This window comes from Macrobrachium rosenbergii, chromosome 16 (genome assembly GCF_040412425.1).
Source record: "Macrobrachium rosenbergii isolate ZJJX-2024 chromosome 16, ASM4041242v1, whole genome shotgun sequence".
Taxonomy (NCBI): domain Eukaryota; kingdom Metazoa; phylum Arthropoda; class Malacostraca; order Decapoda; family Palaemonidae; genus Macrobrachium; species Macrobrachium rosenbergii.
Window position 1 is genome coordinate 3,080,498 of NC_089756.1, and position 10,965 is coordinate 3,091,462.

Genomic DNA, 10,965 nt, shown 5'->3' on the forward strand with positions numbered 1-10,965 from the left:
AGTTGAGAATTTTCGAAGGCCAGTTGACCTACACATTCGCAAAATATTCGTTAAATTCTTCTGCTTTATCTTTCTTATCTTTGTCATCATGGATACTTATGTTACTGTTTGTGGCAGGGATCATTTCATGAACAATTTTCCATTTAGTAGACAAATTACCATGACAGTTTTTAAACTTATCTTTAAAATGTTCTGCCTTTGTTTTAATAAGTTGATTACCTCGTTTTTTATAGTTTTTATAAACACTTCTTAATTCTAGGTTTATTGTATCCCTTTTGACTCTTTCATGCAATTCATCTCTTGCTTTCATTTGTATTTTAAGGTCATGACTTATCCAAGGGGCTGGGGGCCGGGTAATTACTTTTGTTACAGATGGGGTACACTCATTTAAACTCTCAACAAAAATATTAGTAAATATAGGAACTTGAACATTTACATTGTCGGTATATACTTAAAATAGCATTAAGGTCACAGGTTCTATTTAATAGGCTATTACAGAACGTATTCTGACTATAGTTTCTTAAACTACGAAATGTTCTAGTTACAGGCTTTCTTTTTGGTTTTGAAATAGCAATTTGTAGTGTTAACAACTCATGGTCAGCAATAGGACAGGGAACTACTTCAGCTTGGGAAGTCATTTCTGATTTATTTGTGATGATAACATCGAGCAATGATGAGGATATACTTGTAATTCTTGTAGGTTTATTAATTGCCTCATGTAGGTTTAATTGGTGTATAATTTTGCTTAATTTACTATTAGAGGATAATAAGTCATCATTAACGTCACCTAGTATAAAAATTGGTTTTCCGCGCAAGGAAACAGCTTTAAAAACAGCCTTAATGTAATCGAAAGAGGAGATTAAAGCTTTGGGATGGCGGTAAACACCCCACAATGAATGGTGGGAGCTTTTTAAGCTGTATAGTTATCCAGATATATATCCTCTACTCCTACTGCTTTATCAACATTTAGGGTAATTCTGTTCACTTTTAAATCATCTCAAACATAAATGCAAGCTCCTCCTCCTCTTCCCTGGTCGCATCGATAGATATTAAAATTTGAAATGGTTACAAAACTATCTCGGATACCCGAATCTAGCCATGCTTCACTTATACATAAAATGTCTATTTTTCTTTCTTTTATTAACAACTGTACCTCATCAAAATGCGATAATAAAGACTGAGCATTCAAGTGTTCTATAGTTAGCAGTTTTCTCACATCCTTCCCAGTGTTCACGATCCTCACTGTACCTTCTGCAGTGCCATCTTCCTGGTCGTTATCCTATATATGGAGCATATCGAGGGCATAATCGACTTTCATGGCCTAAACCATAGCAGCTAGTGCATCTAACTCTGTGATCATAATAACATGAACTTTGGTTGTGGTTATGTTCACCACAATTATAACATCCGGGCCGGGATTGGTAACGCTGATTTTGTCCGTAGTTTTTGCCGTCATCTCTACGATACTTCTTGAATGCTCCATTCTCTTCTCTCCACGCTGATCCTCCCTGTAGTTAGTACGATCCCGATAATATGTGGTCTGCCCTGAATTCCATCGGTGTCTAGTAACCGATTCCCTGCGTGTATTTATGATGCGAGGGGGGCGTGCTTGCTGATGGATAGCACTACGTTCTGATTTTGTTTCTATCCACTTATGTGATTTTTTGACATTCTTCCAGTTATCACAGAGGTTAAAATGCTGGCATTTCTTGCTATGAGACTCGAGTAGCCTAATTGCACCACACCTATTCTAAGAAAACTCCAGGATTTTCATTGGTCTGGTGAAAACACATTTCATCTGTTTCTCCAGTAGCTAGCATGAAAGACGACTCACAGTTTATATCTAATATACCATTGCCTAAACACCATTCACTTAGTTGGTTATTATGGTTGGTAATAATGTCTTGATATTCGTTAACACGAAGGTTCGGAAACAGCTGACATACGCTGATTTTCATTAGCTTTTTTAAGCTCCGTAACGAGACTACTTAAGTTATCCAGGATGTTCGATGACGTTGTACCATCCAAAATATCATAGATACCCCATACTAAAATGCAGAGAGAGAGAAGAAAGGCAAAGTAATGAGAGAGAGAGAGAGAGAGAGAGAGAGAGAGAGAGAGAGAGAGAGAGAGAGAGAGAGAGAGAAAGAAAGAGAATGAAAGATAATGAGAGAGAGAGAGAGAGAGAGAGAGAGAGAGAGAGAGAGAGAGAGAGAGAGAGAAGCAAAGGAGCAAGAGAGAGGGAGAGAGCGAGAAGAAAGGCAAAGTAATGAGAGAGAGAGAGAGAGAGAGAGAGAGAGAGAGAGAGAGAGAGAGAGAGAGCAGGACACCGACTGGGTGACTGACGAGAGTTCCCACAGCCCTGGGAATGCACCTGTTCACTCCCTCAAAAATTCCCCCTTATTAAGGGCCTGTCCCGGTCCCTTCACAAAACCCCCTCCTACCCCCACCCACCCACAGCCAATCATGAACACCTCCCTACCCCTTCCCTCCACCATGACCCCGCAATTAGGGTGAGCGAAGGATTGATAATTATCACAGAGGGGGGGAGGGGGCGGTGGTGGGAAGTGTGGGATTTGGTGGGGTTATAGTGGGTGGGAAATTAGCAATAGAATTGCTACTGTTTTTTCTTGCTTTTCTTATCCTTCAGTTTTTTTTTCTTTGTTGGGTGGTTGTCCGATCTGCAATGTTTAGTAATTTCTTGCCTGGTCCTTTTACTTAGGTTAGTGTGTGGGGCTAGCAATCTCACCCCTGAAAATATTTTAAAAAGTATATCTTAGTTTAACCAGACCACTGAGCTGGTTAACAGCTCTCCTAGGGCTGGCCCGAAGGATTAGATTTATTTTTACGTGACTAAGAACCAACTGGTTACCTAGCAACGAGACCTACAGCTTATTGTGGAATCCGAACCACATTATGACGAGATATTAATTTCTATCACCAGAAATAAATTCCTCTAATTCTTCATTGGCGGCTCGGAGAGTCGAACGCTGGGCCAACAGCGTGCCAGTCGAAAGCTCTACCCACCTCTCTAAAGAAGAACTGAAAATACTTAAGATTATATATATATATATATATATATATATATATATACATATATATATATATATATATATATATATATATATATATATATATATATATATATATATATATATATATATAAAAAAAAACTGTGTGTGTATGCTGGCGTGCGTTTTGTGTGTGTGGTGTGTGTAAATAAGCATGTAATGAGGTGATGACAATACAAATTTCTGCTCGATCGATCAATCGATCGATCGTTCGAGAGAGAGAGAGAGAGAGAGAGAGAGAGAGAGAGAGAGAGAGAGAGAGAGAGAGAGAGAGAGAGAGAGAGAATTGCATAATATTATCATCATACGTGAATTGAATCGTTATGAAATAAACGTCCTTGAGGTGAAATGGAAGCATTTGAAATCGAATCCAAGCATTCAGACTCGCATCATCTCGAACCTTATATACAGAATTCCTGACAATGTCATAACACCCCAATCTACCCCAGGGGTTCCTTCCTCGATCCCGGGATGCAGATAAAGGACCCAGAGAGTCGCTAACTGACGACTTTTTTTGGGGGGGGGGCCCGGGGTATTGGAATTGGAATTTTAATATAAAATTTCTAATCGGCAACTTTTCATTTTTTTAGGGTGTGGGGGGAGAGGAGCAATTGGAACTGGAACTGGACTTGGAATATAAAATTTAGGCCAAAGAATGGGATCTATGAAGTCTGTCAGCGCTGAAGAGAGTAGAAAGGTTTGAGAGGTTTAACAGGAGGGAGGAAAACCTCAAAGCAGTTGCACAATGAAACAATTATTAGGAGAGGGTTGAGGAAAGTAAGATGGAAGAAAGATAATATGAACGGAGGTACAGGAAAAAGAGTGAAAGGGGTTGCAGCTACGGGCCGAAAGGACGCTGCAAAGAACCTTATTAAGTAATGCCTACAGTGCACCGCGTGAGGTACACTGACGATGGTGCCAACCCCCTACTGAGTGGAGGAGGGGTGGGAACATGAGGAACTTTGGGAACAGGGTGGTGTTCCCCGGGAGAGAAACGGGTAACCGGACAGGACAGTGGGAATTTCTTTCATGGCAAGTCAGAGGAGGGGCATTCTTGATCTCACCAGATGGCATTTTTTTCGGGTAGCACAAATGCCCACGACAGGTGTGCACAGTCACACACCTTCCCCACCCCCCTTCTCTCCTCCAAACCTCCCTCCCGCTGTCCAAGTTGCATCTTTATATTGACTTAAGGCTTCACTGAGAGAGAGAGAGAGAGAGAGAGAGAGAGAGAGAGAGAGAGAGAGAGAGAGAGAGAGAGAGAGGGAGAGAGAGACGTGGGGAGGCTGAGACCACGGAATTTTGTGAGTGAGGAATGACAATGCAGGCTGGCAGTGCCACTAGAGTATCATGAAATATACTCATATATATATATATATATATATATATATATATATATATATATATATATATATATATATATATATATATATATATATATATATATATATAGATGAATTCTACCACATCACATTGATTCATATACAAGCATTAAGCTACAAATGTCCTTTAGAGTTAATATCCAATTCACCCAACCTTGGAAATAATATATTTTCACATATGTTACCCGAAGGGGAATTTTTTAGTTGATAATAAGTTCGTCGTCTCTTGGGCTCGAATCACGGAAGACAAGAACTCGGGACTACAGTGACGCGCCTTAAACCACACTGCCATCAAGGGAGGTATAAGTTGATACCGACTCCCACCTACAAATCACTGTCGAACTCAGGTATTTGTAATTAGAATCGATATCAACCCACCTCTACCATGTTAACCGTGTAGTGCGTTTGTTGCATGCAACCATATTATGAATTAATTTTATCACATCACCGTGATTCATATACAAGCATTTATCTACAGTTCATAATATTCATTCATAATATGGCTGCGTGCGACAAAAGCACTACACGGTTAACATGGTAGAGGTGGGTTGATATTGATTCTAATTACAAATACCTGAGTTCGACAGTGATTTGTAGGTGGGAGTCGGTATCAACTTATACCTCCCTTGATGACTGTGTGGTTTAAGGCGCATCACTGTAGTCCCGAGTTCTTGTCTTCCGTGGTTCGAGCCCAAGAGACGACGAACTTATTATCAACTGAAAATTCCCCTTCGGGTAACATATATGAAAATATACTATTTCCGAGGTAGAGCGAATTGGATATTAAAGGGCATTTGTGGCTTAATGCTTATATATATATATATATATATATATATATATATATATATATATATATATATATATATATATATATATATATATATATATATATATATATTTATATATATATATATATATATATATATATATATATATATATATATCTATTTCATATATATATATACATATATATATATATATATATATATATATATATATATATATACAGTATATATATATATTTCATGTGTATGTATGTATTTTTACACACACACACATATATATAGCTAGATAGATAGACAGATAGTGCCCGTGTGCATGAGCATTTATTTCCAAGTATTTAGACAATCGTAACTGGTCATGGAATGCGATAAGAAATCTGGTTAGAAGAGTTTTCACGTCACGCCTAAAGTCTCGAAAAGGCCAAATATTAAATTCCATTAGCTATTAGCTTTGGGTAATATGATATTTAGCCACTATTGCCCAGAAAACTAATTGAGTGTTGGGACATCCTCAGCGGGAGGCGACGAGCATAGGATGAAAGTCCTAAACTGCATGTGTCCAGATACTCTAGTTATTTCTATTGTTATTAACTGGGGCATGAATAAACAACAGGTTTGAATTCGAACTGGAACAGGAATATAGAATTTAGGTCACGGGCCAAGCGCTGAGACCTATGAGGTCATTCAGCGCTGAGAGTAAAAAAGTTTGAAAGTTATAATATTATATAACGGGAGGAGGAAAACCTTTTGCAGTTGAGGCACTATGAAACAATTGTCGGGACAGGGTTGAGGAAAGTGAGATGGAAGGAAGAGAATATGAACGGAGGTGCTATAAAAGGAAATGAAAGGTGTTGCAGCTAGGGGCCTAAGGAAGGGACGCTACAAAGAACTTTAAGTAATGCCTACAGTGCACAGAGTGAGGTGTACTGACGGCACTACCCGCCCGTTACCGGGTAGACGAGGGAGACAGCAGGCACTTGTCTTCAACATTCAGGATATGACGAAGGAAGTGTCTCCACGGAAATTACGGCGCACTTTCAGCATCTTCTTACTCGTATATCGTTGACTTACATTGCTTCGATTATCGTCAGCCATAATGGAGTGATGTATTATTATTATTATTATTATTATTATTATTATTATTATTTATTATTATTATTATTATTCAGATGAATCCTATTCATATGAAACAAGCCCACAGGGGCCACTGATTTGAAATTTAAGCTTCCAGAGAATATTTTGGTGTTCGTTCGAAAGAAGCAACAACATAATGTATTTTGGTATGCAACTCTTGGAAAGCGTTTGCTGAAGCACCTCATAAGTTCTACTAGAAAAAGAAGTCTTGATGGAAATTGCTTTCACTTAATAACATTCACTCGATTCATAAATACTGTACATTGCAGACAGATTTCAGCACTGATGAACCGACTCAGTGAATGGAAATACATATACACACGTACGTATATCTGTGTGTGCACAACTGAATCACGAAAATATGGAACTTAATGACTATATAAATAAGATAAAACCCACGAAGGGAAGAGCAGCACTCCAGTGTTTCTCTTTCCTTCGTGCATTTTGTCTGATTTACATCTGTGTATGTGTATATATCCTCACACATGGCATCAAGCAATATTTATAAGTGCACATGCAGAGGAATGTTTAACATATTACTATGTATGAGACAATTAAACGATATTTTCTTGACTTTTGTTCTCTCAGAGATACATAAAAAGAAACAATTATGATATTAACATTTCTAATTCCACAACTTACTCTTTTGCCTCCAATAAATAAATAAATAAATAAATAAATAAATAAATAAATAAACATTTGCCTTTTGCAGCCTTAGTATTGTACCAGTAAATAACCCACATTAAATTATTTACTAGTGAAAAACATTGGTAACACAAACACACACATATATATATACTGTATATATATATATATATATATATATATATATATATATACAGTATATATATAGTATATATATATAAGAATTTTTATCACACCGTGATTTATACAGTCATGAAGCTACAAATGTTGTTTAATGTCCAATTCACGCTACTTCGAGAATATCTTCGATGGGGAATTATCATCGAAGGGGAATTTTATAAGTTATAAATGCGGTTTGACTGTCGACTGGAGTTGTTGGAAGGTACTGTGTCAAGGGATCGAGACCAGGCGGTACCGATCCCTTTATCACTTATAAAATTTTCCTTCAGTGATAATTCCCCATCTAAATCGGGGATATTCCCGAAGTAGCGTGAATTGGATATTAAACATTTGTAGCTTCATGGTTATATACAGTATATATATATATATATATATATATATATATATATATATATATATATATATATATATATATATATATATATATATATATATATATATATATATATATATATATATATATATATATATATATACACACACCCTGTCTGTTCCTTCCATCGACATCGTCAATATCGCTCTCCCACGCGATCATGAGAACGACGGCTATAACGAAGCAAAATCCGATAATAAACAGTTGCTGTTCACCGATCAGTACCAGATGTTAAAATGAGGGGAATATCATTATCAAGTGCCGGCTGGAGACAAGGTAATTACTCTGTGAATTCATTCAATCGACGCGGTTGCCAGTTAGTCCAAAAACCCGACGATCTTTTGGACGATTTATCGAGTCAGTAATCGAATGATTAGTATTTCTACTGTGTGTATTTTAGATCGTTTTAGTACAAGAAGCGAATAAGATTAGGTGCGTCAACTTGACGAGGTTGAATGAAAATGAAGCCTTTTTAATATTGCAATAATTTCCGCTTGCAACTCGCGCGTTTGTTACTATATAAATATTTCCCACGGTGATGCCAAGTTCAATATAATACAACTTCCATGTTCATTCACTAAATTGCTTGGTTTCTTCAAAGAGTCTTGTCCTTGCGAGAGACATTGACGATTCTAGTACGAATGAAATCATAAAATCGATTCTGTTCCGCATCTCACGGTGATTCTTAGGTGGGCTATCAATGGCCGTTATCCTATAGGTTTTCCGCTCCTAATTGTTTTCCCACGGTGATATTCGGCACTACGAGGCCTCCGATGAAACCGCGTTCTGATTGGGGGAGGAGCCGGTGGGCGGAGCTCACGCTGAAACCGGAGAGTGATTCGCAGTTCTGATTGGCTACCGGGCCGGCGATGCTGTTGCTACCACCGAAGCATCAATGAACTCACGGTATATGAGGAAGCTGTGGCCCTCTAACACGTTTAGTTAGCACTGAAATCTGAGAGAGGTCGGTTCCACGCCTCTCCTCTATCAAGCCCGAATAATACGTTCTCGTTACTCTGAGTGACAGCTCTATATCACCACAGCGATTGTGAATTCGCCCAGAAAAGACACCAGCTGAGTTTCAGAACAGTCGATACTCGCCTTTTTCGAAGAACATTTGTGCACATCTGGATATAATCAAGAGTGTGCGTGTGTGTGTGTGTGCGTGTGTGTGTGTGCGCGAGGTACAAGCGCGCGTGTGGTCGAAGGGAGTTCAAGAAGACACCTGGGTTCCTTTACCTGACCTCAGAGGCACCTCGAGGCATTTCAGCAGCCTGCCTTCTTTCCTTCACTCACTCGACTGTCGTTCGTCAACCTTCAGGAATGAAATCAGTCAGCTGGAATAAGAGCTGTCACCGCAGCGTGAGGTCAAACTCCATCGGCGTCAGGTCAAACAGATGTCATGCCGACGTCAGGCAGGAGCGACAAGAAATCCGCGACTACCTGGACAAGCTACGCCAATTAGTGCCCGCCTGCCCCAAGGCTGGGAAGCTGTCGAGGCTGGCGGTGATTCAGTACGTTATCGACTACATCGTCGAGTTGCAGGACACTCTTGTCCACCATCCGGTCAACAGCATTCTGGGAAACGGGGACATCGCCGACCTGACCTCCTCCATCCACAGTAATCCCATCTTCAGCTTGCAGGCTCTGAACGCCAGCAGCAATAAAAATTCGACGTCGTCGGCCACCGCCTCAGCGACAAACAAGAACGACAATCACGTCGTCGTCAGCGGCAAGACGACCACAGCAGCAGCGACGATTAACAATGACACCAGCAGTAAGAGGAGCAAGACGAGTTCCACCACCAGCAGTAGTACTAGTACTACAAGTGCTACCTGCAGAAGACCTCTGGGAGTTTTGTCGTCTTTTAAAAACCACAGAAATCTCTGAAGAAGTGAACGGAAGTAGGGAATTTTTATTCTCAAACTTTTTTATATTTGTGTGTAAACTCCTCAGTGTACATATTTACAGTCTGTTGAAAGTTCCCCTAAATAAAACCACCAAAGAGAGTGTGATTCTAAGTGGACCAATGTAATGTATAAAAAAAAGTCACAAGGATGCAGAAGGCGTGTTACCAAATATGCCATGTGTACGGATTATCAAGGAGTGGAAGAGGAGGGGGAAGGGGTTGTGGATCTGTCTGTAGCCCCCAGGGGTAGGAGGGGTGAAGAAGTAGGGGGGGGGGGGGAATGTTGCGGACCGACCACGCACTCCCAAACCCGTACGTGGCATCGCTGGTGGGTGGGAGGTCGCTTTTGGCGTAACCCTGACCTGTATGACAGTTACCCTGTCATATCTGTACCTTCATAACAACGCATCCCCACCCCTTCCCTTCCCCCCCGTTACAATTATCAATAAACCACCCCAAACACCTTCCAGCATTCTCTCTCTCTCTCTCTTTCCCTCTCTCGCGATTCTGTCAATGAAAGACTCGTTACATATTTTTTTTTGTTCCTTTCAAGTGAAAACGAGTTTGATTTATTTTTTAATTTTCCTCCTGCGCTGTCCTGTCTCTTCCTTCTTGGAAACGGTGGTTCTTGCCCATGTTATACATTGCTTATCAGACGTGAACCTTCTGGGTGGGCACGGTCTCTGAACGGACGCGTCCAATCGTCATTAGTACATATCAACATCTGGGATCACCTTTTAATCCTTCATTCACCTTGCCCAACGAAAGGAAGAAGAAGAAGAAGAAGAAGAAGAAGAAGAAAAAGAAAAACAGATCACTCCTCCAGCACCATCTCGTTGACAAGGCAAAGCTGCTGTCTCTACACCTGTTGTGGCCAGTCAGTAAATGAGATTAACCAGGTGTTGTTACTTCATGTTAAATCGAGATTGCCGATGATGACTCATCTCGCCGAGGGCACACTTAGCCCTTCCTATCCTCCTTCATCTTCCTGTCTCCATCCCTCTCAAGAACCTTGGGATACCTTCTTCTATGTCAGCTGGACCTTCACCAATACAACCAGCTGGGGCGACCATTGCCGTGTGCCCACCCCCTCTCTCTTTCTCCCTCCATCTCTCCACCCCATCGTTGCTGCTGCTGCTGCTGCCATGTTACAACCACATGGGGTGAGGGACCCCCTCCCCGTCCATCTTTTCGGCCCTCAACGAGGTGGGTGTCTTACGGTTTAACCATACGTTATGTGTTGCCTTGGATAGTTAAGTTTTTCTCTCTTTTTTTTCAGTGGCTGAAAGTTATTTTATTTGTATGTTGATAGTGATTAGGTCTATTTCTTCATGTTCAAAGATGATGTATTTAATTGTAGTTTCCCCACATTCAGTTTATATCTTATACAGTAATGACATTGATTTTATTGTGTAACATTTGTTTGTTTTTGCGGCTTTTAACGTCTAAATAGCATTCAACGTTTTCGTACTGACACTGATCCCCTTTC

The 10,965-nt window shown here is 40.0% G+C and overlaps 1 protein-coding gene across 1 annotated transcript; it reads left to right on the plus strand.

Annotated features, from left to right (window-relative positions):
* Positions 1–8,756: 8,756 nt before the first annotated feature.
* LOC136847056 (DNA-binding protein inhibitor ID-2-B-like) lies at positions 8,757–9,590 on the plus strand. Its single transcript, XM_067118299.1, has one exon. It carries the CDS (start codon positions 8,891–8,893, stop codon positions 9,455–9,457), a length of 567 nt encoding a protein of 188 aa, XP_066974400.1. The 5' UTR covers positions 8,757–8,890; the 3' UTR covers positions 9,458–9,590.
* The last annotated feature ends 1,375 nt before the right edge of the window (positions 9,591–10,965 follow it).

Bases quoted from the DNA above. Each gene is read 5' to 3' on its own strand.
- LOC136847056 (XM_067118299.1), top strand. From the start codon at position 8,891: ATGAAATCAGTCAGCTGGAATAAGAGCTGTCACCGCAGCGTGAGGTCA.